General features: G+C 48.4%; 1 protein-coding gene across 1 annotated transcript in view; it reads right to left on the reverse strand.

Moving 5' to 3' along the window:
- Window positions 1-14,205, reverse strand: part of LOC117058030 (vigilin-like) — a 49,785-nt gene that overhangs the window by 11,372 nt on the left and 24,208 nt on the right. The window contains 14 exon segments of the mRNA XM_033168904.1: window positions 239-457; window positions 1,302-1,433; window positions 2,180-2,266; window positions 3,292-3,312; window positions 3,314-3,406; window positions 4,375-4,479; window positions 6,313-6,452; window positions 6,609-6,687; window positions 7,460-7,564; window positions 8,445-8,552; window positions 10,089-10,295; window positions 11,463-11,678; window positions 13,081-13,287; window positions 13,520-13,735. Of these exon segments, the coding sequence (XP_033024795.1) occupies window positions 239-457; window positions 1,302-1,433; window positions 2,180-2,266; window positions 3,292-3,312; window positions 3,314-3,406; window positions 4,375-4,479; window positions 6,313-6,452; window positions 6,609-6,687; window positions 7,460-7,564; window positions 8,445-8,552; window positions 10,089-10,295; window positions 11,463-11,678; window positions 13,081-13,287; window positions 13,520-13,735 (1,935 nt within the window).

Here is a 14,205-nt window from a genome sequence, read left to right on the forward strand (position 1 = left end):
TTCCCAGGATTCCTTTTTTTGTGTGTGTGTGGGGGGGGGAGTTGTGACTGATTAAAGTGGTATAATTGTGCTTTTAAAAGTGTGCCGAGGATGTGGCCCATGGCTCAAAGGAAAACGGGGAGGTGTGAAGGATGCTCTCTGTTATCGTAGCAACTTGACTGCCAAAGGAACAGCTGTTTTCTCCCCACGCTCTCCCGACTCTCTGATAACACCAGGCAGCCTCCGATTCATTTGGTACCTTCTCCTCCGCGATCTGCAGCAGCTGCCGTTTCGCTTTCTCCACCTCCTCGCCAGGCCCTCGGATGGTGACCTTGTCGCTGCCCGACCCCTCGGAAGGGAAGTGGATGTGCACCCCGCCACACTCCTCCATGATGGAGCGCACTAGCCGCCCCTTGGCCCCGATCAGGGAGTTATGCAGCTTGGCCGGTATAGACACATCCACTTCTTTTATGTTAGCCTGGGAGGGAAGGGAGGAAAAGAAAGGAAAGAGAGAGATAGAAACACAGAGAGACAAGGGCTACAAAACCCTTTCTCCAAGGTCAAAGTTGGCACTTGCTTCCAAAGCAATTGCCATAAAATTTTAATATCCTGCCCTTCCTGTAAGGTTTCAAGGCGAGCAAACAATTAACTAAGATACAATATAAACTGCTCAACTTGCATCCAACGGCAGAAGCGAAAGGGACTAAAATATATGGAAACAGGGGTGTCCCAAGAGCAGCCCCACATACAGCATGCTACAGATTGCCTTTGGCCCAATCCAGACAATCGTCACCATAAACCATGGCTTATTGTGGAAAGAACAAGTCTAGCCTTCCCCTAGGCACCGAATCTCCCTGCTTCCACTGGCACGGTTACAAGGAAAACAAATGAAGCTTTTACTTCCAGTGGTTAATGTGGAAGCTTTTGGTTCCAATTTTCTATTCTTTGCAGCCAAACCTAAAACTGTAGTTAATCCTATCTATGGTTTGTTGAAACAAGGCGGCTTCATCAAACCATGGTTAGATGTTGCCTGGGTTTCAAACAAGCCAGAGTTAAGATTAAGCGGTATGTTAAGGTTTGGATGACATACCAAGCCACGGTTAATCTAAAACGGAAGCCGAGAGCTTCTGAGCTCCTCGCCAAGGTGAGGAAGGAGTGAACATGCACCCCCGAGGAGAGGCTAGGCTCACTCCTGTCACAATAAACTCTGGTTTGATAGTGTGACTTCCAACTGCAGCCGTTGTGTTACAGACTGGAACATGTCCAAGCCATTTCCTTGGGATCTGGAAAGACTAAAAGGAGGAAACTGCTTCACACACCACCAGCTCCCTCTGGATGGCCAGGATGCGGTCCCGGGCGCACTCGCAGTTGGCCTTCTTCCCAGTGATCAGGATCACCTCCGAGTTGCTGTTTTCTGTGGGGAGGTCAATCTTGGTATTGGTTTCCTCTCGAATCTATTGTGAAGAGATAACATCAAACCCAGACCCTCAAGGCTAGGCTACCGTAAGGGACTCTACAAGGAGCAGCCCTTGGCAGTGGCTTGGAAGAGGGAGGCAGGCAGGTGAGCAGGAAAAAGGTAAAGGACCCTTGGAAGGTTAAGTCCAGTACAAGGCGGCTATGGAGTTGCGGTGCTCATCTTGCTTTTAGGTTGAGAGAGCCGGCGTTTGTCCACAGACAGCTTCCCGGGTCATGTGGCCAGCATGACTAAACTGCTTCTGGCGCGACGGAACAGAGTGACGGAAACCAGAGCGCACAGAAACGCCATTTACATTCCCGCTGCAGCAGTACCTATTCATCTACTTGCACTGGTGTGCTTTTGAACTGCTAGGTTGGCAGGAGATGGGACAGGGCAACGGGAGCTCACCCCGTTGCGGGGATTCGAACCGCCGACCTTCTGATCGGCAAACTCAAGAGGCTCAGTGGTTTAGAACACAGCGCCACCCGCAGTGACTAGGTGAGCAGACCGCTGTCCTGCAGCAGTTGGTTAGGACCTCAGACCAAAGCTTCAGAGGTTTGCATTGGTTCTTTACAACATCAGAGGTGTCAGGCCAACATGCTGGAATTGACTCTCCGATTCTTAACTGGCTTGGACCTCTATCCACAGAAGCTACTTCCTTCCTCAGAAAGCGAGACACTCCACCACCCCAAGCCCAGTTTTGGGGGGACGGGAGGAAATAGGGAGGAGACCCCCTACTTTTACCTTTTTGATGTTGGCGCCTCCTTTCCCAATAATGTTCTTGTGGAACTGCTTGAAAATAGGGACTGGAATAGAAAAACTGTTTTCAACCTAAGGCGAAGAAGAAGAAGAAAATCCATGAAGTTAAATATGGTGCCTGGATAATTGAGACAGACAATGCTGGAGGAGAGGTATGGAACCATTGATAGAGACATTCAGAAGCATCTTGAGATGGCAGAGATAGAGCTGAGACAGAAAGGATCCTGGCTACAAGGGCAAAGGGCAAACTCAGAGGACAAAGCCACCAAGCTTCTGGCAATTCTCCTAGAGAAAGAACGGAAGAAGCAAAATGGAAGGAACTTTTCTTTTTAAATTAGGGCAGGAAATCATGGGCAACAGGAAACGAGATTGGAAGATATGGAAATGGGTATGAATTAATGAATATACAATAACTAAATAATTATGATTATTCCAATAAGGAATGAGACAGGGCCTTCTCAGTGGTGGTGCCCTGTTTAATGGAAAACCCTCCAAATTGAAATAGGTCAACCTTCCACAGTAGCTATATTTAGATATATTTTCACCTATTTATTTGTCCAGGCCTTTGGAACCTGATGCAGACACTGGCTGGAGTTGAGGCCTAGTTTGGCTGTTTTTACAATGGTGGTATGCTTTTATTCGGTTTTATTGTGTTTTTTTATATGATTACTGTTGCGCGTTGCATCGGAAGCTGCCCCGTGCTCCAACCTGGAGGAAGAACAGGGCGTATAAACTACTAAATAATAAATAATAATAATAAAATAAGTTTCCTTGTATCCAACCAAGCTTCCCTCGCCTGCCAGTCATCTCAGGCCCATCGCTGTGCTACCCCTTTCCGACCACATGAGGTGGTACATCCCAAGGCCACCTGCCTGGGCAAAAGAAGCACACCTGGCGGAGCAGCAACACTTTAGCAAGACGCTGGTCGTGGCAGCAGCAAACAGACACCCTTCCCTTCCTCCTTCCCTTCCCAAATAGCCCAGTTCTTGGAGGAAAGGGTGGGTTTCGCCCCGGTGGGATTCTGTCACATTGAGCAAAGGGGGGGGGGGAGCCAAGCAGCACCCTGTTCATCTGCAAGCCTAACCGGGTGCACTCACCAGCTCCGCAATGACTTTGTGTGAGATACTTGGCGCACTTTTCCACTTCGTTCTTGGGCCCACGTAGCTGCACGATGTCGCTCTTTCTGAGAGGGTCTGGGAAGTTGATGATAACCTGTAGGGGTGGAGCAGTTATCAGTACGCAGAGTCAAGGGGAAGGCACCTCGAGTCCCTTCTTTCGTGGGAGGGATTAACAGGACAGAGTTAAAAAGGGGAGCTTCTAAGCTGATAGCAACTCTAGAGATCGTGCAGAGTAGGCTATCGCAGCTACCTGTGACCTCCCCTATCAGGTGTGCTTTGCATCTTTAACTCGACTTTCCCTCTCTCCATGCGCAACCATGAGGTTTAAAACAAAGGGCACCAAGTCCTCATCCTCTGACTTTCAATCAGGTATTGCCATACTTCTCTACAGTCAAAACCATTCTGTGTTCGCCTCCGCTTGCGTCCGCTTCGGCGAAAGTCCGCGGCAAACCCGAAGTACCAGAACGGGTTACTTCCATTTTTGGCACCCGTGCATTTGCTGAATCGCGCTTTGCGCATGAGCACTGCATTGTGTCACGCGCCATCCCGCACGAATCGTGTTCGCAACCTGAGCGCCACTTATAGCATAATGTTTTAGACTTTACTTAACGTACAACAACTTAGAATAATCTGCTGCAACTGGATTTATTATGGACAGTGCCAATCCTGAATGTATTGGATCTCTGACCATTATTCTCCTTTGGCCTTCAATAGCAGTAAAGCTCTGCTGCATTAATTGCCTCTGCTCCTTTTTTGTGAATCCTGTAATTGTTTTAAGGTTTTTAGTCTGCTAACTATACATTGGAATCTACTCTGGATCAATATGAGTAGACTTTCATGACACACACACACACCACCGTAGTTTCCGGCGTATAAGACTACTGGAGCTATAAGATGACCCCCAACTTTTCCAGTTAAAATAGAGTTTGAGATATACTTGACCGCAGATTCTCCACCCGGCGTATAAGACGACCCCCCACTTTTGAGAAGATTTTCCTGGATTAAAAAGTAGTCTTATACGCCAGAATCTACAGTATATATATGAGATTTTTTATTTCCTACCTCAGGAAACTTGTCACGGATCTCCTTGATTTTCTCGCCTTTCTGCCCAATGATGGTCCGGTGGAAGCGCTGCTCGATTATGAGGTCCTTCATGCGGTCGTTTTCCTAGGACAGAGAGCCCACACAAGCAGTCAGCTGCATCTGCCCCAAGAGAGAGCCCTTCCTGCGCAATGGGGCTGCTACAAGCACTGCCCTTGTGCAAAAGTCTGGGAGGGGATCCACAAAGGAGCACCCAGAGTCCCATCTGTCGTATTTTTTCCCCCTTTCTTTTATTCAATACATTTCTATCAGACCCTTCCAAGGAGCTTCAAGGTGGAATACTTGGTTCTCCGCCCTCCCTGTTCCATCCTCACAACGACCCTGCGAGGTAGGGTTCAGGTTGAGAGGAGGTGGCCAGCCTTGAGGTCACCTAGTGAGCTTCATGGCTGAGTGGAGATTTGAACCCTGCTCTCCCAGGTTCCTAAGCCCAACTTTCCAACCAATGCACCTCGCTGTGGGCTGCTCTGACTCTACAGAAGGCAGAATATTTCCACTTTAAGAGGCTCTGGTTTGCATGGAGCCAGATCACTGGTCAAATTTAGTCTAATCTTGCCTGCTTTGGCAGAAGCTGACAATCAACTCTGACAATCAGTGAGGGCTTGGGGGGGGGATGCCTGGCTGGAAAGTTACCAACAGGGCCTTTTCAGTGGTAGCTCCACATTTGTGGAACACCCTTTCTGATGCGAAGCGTCTGCCTCCCTCCTTAAGGGACTCCCAGAAGGAATCTAAAAGCAACCCTGTTGACCCAGGCGTTTGATGTCTGAAAGTCACTGTTCATGGCATCTCTTCGGCTTGAGAGTATATTTAGAACAATTTTTATAATGTTTCTTTAAAATAAATAGAAATAGAAATAACATTTTACAAGGACAGGAAGAAACACCACAGACAGAATAATTGCCACACACAGGAAGAACAAGGATATAGTTTGAGTGCCTCACTTCTTGTTTTATAAATCATTTAATGTGTTAACATGAATAGATGTTATTATATTGCAGTTGTTGGCATAAAGGATTATTATTATTTTCATAATCTTTTTATTAATTTTCACAAATGTACATTATATTTACAATTTATTACATATAAGTCGTCTTGTGTTTTGGCCTCTTCAGGCCTGGACTTCCAACAATCCTTCCGTCTGGTTTTAACAATACAAATCTTTGTTTTTATATTATTCTGTAAATTATTGCTTTTATTTTCTTATCTTAAATAATTTATCTTTATTCATCATACAATAATATTCATTTTTGACTACAAAGCTTCCTGTAAACCTATCAACGTATTCATTTGTGTATATTTCTTTAAATAATTTGTAAATTTTTCCAATCTTCAATAAATTTTTGGTCTCGCTGGTCTCTGAATAAAGGATTCCAAAATAAAGGATTATTATTTTGACCGGAATGTAATAGAAATTAGTAAGATTTTGGAACGCAGAAATAAAGAAAACATCAAACCATCAATTCTAGCATGCGGGGGGGGGGGCGGGATCTAAATTATATAATTTGGTATTTGAACGATTGGTATTACTAACTGTATTTTAAGTTGGCATTGTTAATAATGAGGCTATTATTGGAATGTAATTGAAAACTAAAATTATTATCAAAATAAAATAAAAAAATAGATGTGTTTGCTGGCCTGGGCTCCTTTGGAAGGAGGACGGGATACAAATGGAAAGAATAAATACTGAGTTATTAGCCCTCCATCTCCGTCCCCCACCAAATAAGATCTCATTCACACCTGCAACCCCTCCAGCCTGACCCCCTCCCACTGCCATGCATTTCCCATTCCAATCTCCCCTTCTCTCTTCCCGATTGGCTCCTGCTTCTTCTTCCACCCTAACTCCAGCTTGGGGAAGCTAAGCGAGAGACGTGGGTACCAGCTGAAGATGCTGGCCTCCCTTACCATGCGAGCAGCCATCTCCAGCAGCTCCTTGCGGGCCAGCTGAACCCCTTGCGGGTCTCCCTCAATCCGGATCAGGTTGCTCTTCTCGTTGTCGGGCGGGATGCGGACGGAGACTTTGTGCTGCTCCTTGATGCGGTTGACTGGCAGAACGCAGGAGGGAAGAGAGAGACAGGCAGGCAGACAGGATCAGAGACACAGAGGCAAGCATCCTCAATTGTCACATAGCCGCCACCCAGCGCAACTTCTCCAACACAAGACAAACTGCCCAGCACTTGTGTTGCCACACCAGGACTCACTGTTGGCTCCATTCTTCCCTATCAGGTGACGATGGAACCGCTGATCGATGAGCACTTCGGTGTAGTCCATCCGGCCGAGCTGCAAAGGAATATTTTGGGGAGGGCAGGAGGGAAAGAGAAGATGGTGAGCTTGTCTCGTGGCCGCTGCCCAGAGTGGCTCTGTTTTGCAATTCTACTGTGCCCTCCGGAGATATGGACTCCCTCGCAGAAAAACACTGATGCTATTTCTGCCCGGTCTACTCTCAGCATTATCCTGACCCGTCTGCCAGGAATGGTTTTATCTGCTTTTATAACTGTACTGTTGAAACCCACCTAGGGACCTTGTGGAGAAGGGCAGTTAGAAAATAATAATCTAATTATATTCCTAAGGCTTCTTAACAGATTCGGTTTCCATCTCATATGTTAATGGGAGGCATTTTATTTATCCCCACCCTGTGGAACGCCCTCCCATCAGATGTCAAGGAAATAAACAACTGACTTTTAGAAACAAAATAAAAAAATCCCTTCTAGTAGCACCTTAGAGACCAACTAAGTCTGACTTTCAGAAGACATCTGAAGGCAGCCCTGTTTAGGGAAGTTTTTAATGTATGATGTTTTATCATGTTTTTAATATTCTGTTGGGAGCCGCCCAGAGTGGCTGGGGAAACCCAGCCAGATGGGCGGGGTATAAATAATTATTATTTTCATTATCATTACCATCATCTTAGCTCTCAATATACCAAGCCCCACCCTATGCTAGGGGGCTCCTGCGAGAGTGAACTTTTTCACAAGGTGGTGGGATTTCAGTTCGTACTCCTGCGTCTGGGCCAGCAACAGACAACTCTGTGCGGCAAGAAGCTGCAGCGGCTCACCAGGTCCCGAATAATCTCCTGGATCTGCATCTGAGCCAGCTCCACCTCTTCGGTGGGTCCTTCCAGCGTGATCTTCTCGTCGCCGTCCGTGAATTCGATGTGAACCTGAAAACGGACAAGCAATCAAACTTCTGATATGCCAGATTGGGGGGGGGGGAGGACCCAAGTATCCCCGAAGGCATCTCTTATGTCCTGCATGCCTAAGGCAGGTTGCTAAACTGCCACTCCCCTGCGGCGAGTAGTCATTGCCTCTAGGTGACCACCTCACGATGCTAAAATACAAGCTGAATAGTTGGAGATCAGGACAGGCAAAAAGGAAGAACGTCTTCACACAACACATAGTTGAACTATGGAATCTGCTGGTACACAATGCAGTGGCGGCCACTGACTTGGACAGCTTTAAAAAGGGGATTAGATGAGTATCCCCATGAAAGACTAGCAAAAGCTACTAGCCTTTTTGGCTACATACTACCTTTAGTATTAGAAGCAGCCTCTGAGTTATCAGCTGCTGGAGAACCCATGGGAAAGAGCACTGTACAGTTGCAACCTGCTTGTGGGCTTCCCAGAGGTGTGTGGTTGGATCCTGCGAGTAACAGGATGATGGACTGAGTAGGCCTTGGGCTTGATACAGCAGGATTCTCCTTGTAGTCTTAAGCCTTGCTCCTTGAGGCCATCAGTACACCACAGGTGACTGGCCCTGGTCTAATGGGTGGGACATGTAGTAAAAACTTGTGGACTAGTAACTTGCAGGCTCATTTGCTAGCTGCCCTTTCTATCCGTCCAATAGGCACGTCAGAACACCCAAACCAAGCCTCCCAGCAGCCCAACCTAGCCCATGTCTCGCTGCTTGGGTATCACCGGGGGGATGCACCCAGCTCTCTCTCAGGCTACAGGGATCATACGTCGCGTATCGAAATGGAAACCCGATGAAAAGTCATGCAGTTTCATCCCGATTACTCCGGTCTCTTGCGCGGGCGATACTTGCCTTCGGGAGCTGCTGGGTGATCCTGCCAATGTTCTGTCCTTTCTTTCCGATTATAAAACGATGTAACCAGGCTGGGGCGGTTACTTCAGCTACCATCACACTCTTCGCCTGGCGGGGTGAGAGAAGAGGCAGGGTTCAGTGGTCAAATCACAGTTTCCCTTGAGACCAGATTGGCATGCTAGGTTTTTTCCCCTCCCCCTTTTAAACACATAGCCTCTCCAGATTTCTAGTGCAGCAATGACTGCATTCTGTCTTTAGGTGCCGCCACAATACCGTTTCAAACATCCATCTCAAGTCGCAATACTTAGCATCCCCGGGAGAACAGGGTTCGAATCCCCATTGAGCCGTGAAGCTCACTGGGTGACCTCGGGCCAGTCGCCATCTCTTAGCCTAACCCACCGCACAGGGTTGTTGTGAGGGGAACCATGAACACCACCCTTGAGCTACTTGGAAGAAAAAAAGTGGCATATAAATGTAGTAATACTCAGCTCAGAAAGGACCGTCTCTCCCTATACAAACCAATCCGGACCATGTGCTTGTCATCTGGGGCCCTTCTTTATGTACACACACACCCCCGAGAGGTTTGATGGGTGGTAACATGAGAATGGGCCTTTCCTGTGGTGGCTCTTCGATTGCAGAAAGATCTTCCCAGAGAGACTCGCCTGGCGCCATCATTACATGCCTTTAGGTGCCTGGAAAAACTCACCTCTTTACCCAGACCTTTGGCCATTAAATAATCTATGGCCTGTTAAAGCAGTGAGTGGGTGGGGAACTGTTATTACGATTATTTTATTATTATGACTGTTATTACACTTTTAATTATGTTTTTATTATCAAATGCTCCATAAAATGTGTTTTTAATGTTGTACACGGCCCTGGGTTCTTTGGATAAAGGGCTGTATAAAAACTGAATAAATACTAAACACAGTCGCACCTTGGTTCTCAAATGGAATCCGATCCGGAAGTCCGTTTGACTTCCAAAGCATTCGGAAACCGAGGCGCGGCTTCCGGTTGGCTGCAGAAAACTCCTGCAGCCAATCAGAAGCCGCATCGGATGTTCGGCTTCCAAAAACAGTTTGCAAACTGGAACGCTCACTTCCGGGTTTGCGGCGTTCAGGAGCCAAAACATTCGAGAACTAAGCTGTTTGAAAACTAAGGCACGAGTGTAAATAACTCCCAACACAGGTCTAAAACCTGTGATAAAAGAGAGACCAGGTGCAGCCTCTTAAACGGCACCATTATTTTTCTTTTCCTCCGCTAAGAAAAAGCTTATTTTGGACAAAGACCTTGTGTGTGTGTGGGGGGGGGGGGGACAGAGAGCCTCCTAAGGGAAGATTAATCTCTACAGTTGCATAAGACAATTCCCACTAGGTGCTTTTAAAGATCTACATGGTTGCAAGGAACAAAAAAAAAAAAAAAACTGATTACATAAACTTGCTTTAAAAGAAAGGGTATAGCCTTTGTTTTTTTTTTTTTTGGCAACAGCAATAAAACTGCCAAGCCACTACATATGCTCCTTCTTGAACGTCCTTAGTAGTGCAGTCAATCCACCCTTGGTGTTCAGTTGGCCCACATTGAGAACCTGGTCCAAACTGCGCATAAAGAGGACCAGGCGGTCCAACGCAGATGCTCGGATCCCTCTACCTTGGCGTAGACCTGAGTCAGAGCGGGACCCAGCTTGTCGGGCTCCCCCCGGAGGATGATTGTTTCCGAGCTGCTTTCCAGGGGCGGCATCTCCACCGAGACTCCGGTGGCTTCCAGGATCTCCTGCAGGGTGTTGCCTTTGGGGCCGATGATGTACTTGTGCTGGGACTTCTTCACCTCCACCGAGATCGTGGTCGTCTTGCGCTTCTGAGAGAAGAAGGGGGGGTGAGAAGCAGCTGCTTCACAGCATGGAAACGGGCAAAGCCGCCAAAAGCCTCACGGCACGCCCAGAGAAAGGAAGCTACTACAAAACCTTCCCGCCCTGCACTCAGGAATAGGGTAAAAATTAGGGTTGCAGCATTTATCCCGCAAATGGGGTGGTGGCGGCCCTGCAGATGCTGTGCGCAGACTCCAGCACCAATCAACCCCACCCAGCATGGGCCATGGCCAGGGATGATGGGTGCTGCAGCCCAGAAACATCAGGAGGGCTATGGAGCGTCTCCACCCCCTTCGTTCAGCCCAGACACTTGAGGTCCAGCTCCGAGGGCCTTCTGGCGGTTCCCTCACTGCAAGAAGCGAGGTTACAGGGAACCAGGCAGAGGGCCTTTCTCAATAGTGGTGCCCTGTGGAATGCCCTCCTGTCAGATGTCAAGGAAATAAAACAACTATCTGACTTTCAGGAGACATCTGAAGGCAGCCCTGCTTAAGGAAGTTTTTAATGTTTGATGTTTTATCGTGTTTTTAATGTTCTGTTGGGAGCTGCCCAGGGAAACTCAGCCAGATGGGAGGCATATGAATATTAAAATTATTATTATTATCATGGGCTCCCCATCCCTACTTTATCCTGTTAAATGGCTCACATGAAGTTACAAACATTCTGGTGTCCCTGATTAACGAGGGGGTAGATTTTTCTCCTGCACCTTGCAAGCGCCATTTTCGAAGGTGCATTCCCTCCAGTTAACAGGGAGGAAATGCTTTTAAGAGGATTTCTGCTGCAACACACATGCACGTTCTCAAAAATAAAATAAAATCAATGTTTCTTTTTTCTGCTGCTCCTTTGCAAATTTCAGCAAGGTGGCGGCCCCAAATCCACCCATTTCATGTAGGAAGTGCATGTAGAAGTGGCCACTGATTTCTTTAGGGCAGGTTTTTTGCCAACCTGGTGCCTGCTAGATGTCTTGGCCTGTCACTCCCATCCGCCCCAGGCAGTGCCAGAACCACCTGCACTCAAAGGGGCTGCTTGATGCAGCTGACGCCCCTTTCTTGCAGAACCTGCCAGCTAAAACGCTAAGCAACAGAGCCCTCTACAGCTTTGGTGCTTCCGTCAAAGTGCCGTTAATGCCGCCTCTCGCGAGGACAGGCAAACCCACCCACCTTATCCTCGTAGATCTTGCGGATGCGCAGGAGGGCCTGGGCCACCGGCTCCTTCTCGCCGGTGATGATGATCTCGTCTTTGTTGACGCTGGGCGGTGGGATGTTGATGCGAGCCCCTGTCTCCTGCATGATCTCCTGGACCACCTTGTTGAAGGCTCCAGCAATGAAAGGGTGGAAGGCCTTCTCCAGGTTCAAGCGCTCCACGGCCCGCTTATCCTGGAACACAAGGGGGAACCTGCTGACCCACCTGAAAAGGAGCAACCTCTGCTTCGTCGCAGGTTGCCCCGGCCTGGTATATCCAAAACCTGTGGATCAAGTCTCAGTTCTTCACTATTCAGAAAGAACGGGGAGGTGAATTGCTCACTGTATGCTTTCCCCTTCCATTCAATCACCCAAGACTGATTTCTTTTCCCCGCTATGAACTTCCCTTTGAAGAAGGGAGCTGGGATACAGAAGCTCCTGTCCATGAAACGCAGTCAAGGCCAATACACAGAGCCCAGATTAGAAAAGCTAATCTATTCTACTTAGGCGTTCTGAATGAATGGTACTGTATGTCAACCTGAAAACTGTGGGATGTATCATCACTGAAGCAGTTAAATGCAACATTTCCTGTTGCCCAGAGTGGACACACAGGCAATTGTTGCTCCAGACAGCAAGGAATTCCTGTCACACCTGTCTGGAGCATCCTCCCCCTGCAGGCGACCAGGTAGATGGGCGTGACCCTCGCAGACCCTATACTGTAAAAGGGCTAGTCACGCAGCCATCTCCCTCTTGTGCCTCTCTTTTGGTCTTTCCTTAGAGGATGGAAGCCACAAGGTAGAAAGTCTGAGGCCAAGCTCAGACTTCTTTTCTCTACAAATGTAACTGTAACCACAAGATAAAGCCAGTCTTCAAAGTACAACTGTGGAATGAATGTAAGTAAGCTTTACTCTTATTTTTAATCAAGACTGTCGTGTAATTATTATTCCAGAAGGAAATGAAAAGGGAAACTTACCAGGAGCAATCCAGACTGGACAAGCCAGACTGGATTGCTTATCTTAAATGATTCTAACGAATCCATCAACTAGCTTCCAGCAATGTGCACGGGAATGTGCTCTGCTGCTTGCTCACTAGCGTGAGTGAGGAAGGATAACATTTAATCAATATATGCTCTTCTACTTTCCTCAACATTCCCACAGAAATAAACACTAATAGCTCAGCATCCTGGTTCTCACAGTGGCCAACCGGATGTGTGAAGCTTGCAAGCAGGGCCAGAACACAGCAACGCTCTTCCTGCTTGCAATCGCCAGGAATGGGTACCTCTGAGGCAAACTGTCTCTGACAGCCAAGGGGAAAGATGGCCATCGCGGATTGTACCCCTTCCTAGCTTTCCCAAATTGAAGGCTGGGGTTCCAGATTTAGCAATAAAAACTGGCCGCGCCATATTGTGCCCTGCATAAAACCCCTCCACGTTGTGTCTAGAGCCGCAAGAATGCAGAGTGCCAGAGTCCACTGCAAAAACCTGCTCGTTGGTTTTAAAACGAAGAGAAGCCATGAGGGCTGACCGCCAGAAGTCCCCCCTTTGGAGGTAAAGGGTGGGGAGTTGTGACTCTTCCCCCCACCCCCACCCCCGGCTCACCTGCTCTGCCGAGATGAGCAAGATCTCGTGCCGCGCCTTCTCGATGCCTTCTTTGGTGCCCGTGATCTTGATCTGGTTGCTGGGGTCCTCGGGCCGCGGGATGTTGATCTTGGTGGCCGTCTTCAGCTCGAGCTCCTGCAGTTTCTCGCCGTTCTTGCCGATCACAAAGCGATGGTGTTCCTTGGGGATTGTGACAGTAGCTGAAGCCTGCGGAAAGGGGAGAGGACAGTGGCGTTGCAGGGTTTTCCAAATGCAGTCTTAACAAGGGCTGCTTGATGCAGAAACACAGGGGAGCTGCGTTATTCATTTGTTAAATTTATATCCCACTCTTCGTCAAAAGACCTCAAGGCAGTTTGCAGAATAATAGCCGCTTGCGGGAAAGCAAGAGTGGCTGGGGTGGAGGGGAACACACTTTGGGGTGGAAGGGCGTTGCACACACCTGGGTCTGAAGCCGAGCGACTATTTCCTTCCGAGCTTTCATGACGGAGTCCAGTTTGCCGGTCACCATGATGGACAGGCCCTGGTCCTTGGCCAAGGACAGCTCAATATGAGCCCCGGTCTTCTGCATGATGTCCACGCACACCTTGGCCTCGTCACCTTCTCCGAATTGGCTGTTGTCCTTGTAGCGTCGCTCTTCCAGGGGGACGTGAAACACCTGCCAAGGGAGGAACACCTCAGGGGCCGTGTCCACATGCCGCAAAATGTCTATTTCCAAATGCAGGAGCAGTTCACGCTGGACTGGACCAAAAGGCCCACCCAGCAAAGAATCCTGCTTCCCTCTGTGCCCACCAGGTGTTTCCTGGTAATAAGCCCACAGATGCACCAGCTATAACCCCGTTGTCCTCCTGCACATGACATGGCACAGTGCCTCAGAACATGGGAGGTTCTGTTTAGCTCTCAGCCCGCCAATGGCTATTTGCAAACATCTATCCTGCATGAGAGCCAGTGTGGTGCAGTGGTTAAGAGTGCTGGACTAGAACCTGGGACACCAGGGTTCAAATCCCCGCTTGGCTGTGAAGCTCACTGGGGTGATGCTGGGCCAGTCACTCACTCTCAGCCTAACCTACCTCGCAGGGTGGTTGTGGAGATTAAAAGGAGGGGAAGCAGGAGAACCACGCCACCCAC

This window comes from Lacerta agilis, chromosome 14, assembly GCF_009819535.1.
Source record: "Lacerta agilis isolate rLacAgi1 chromosome 14, rLacAgi1.pri, whole genome shotgun sequence".
Taxonomy (NCBI): domain Eukaryota; kingdom Metazoa; phylum Chordata; class Lepidosauria; order Squamata; family Lacertidae; genus Lacerta; species Lacerta agilis.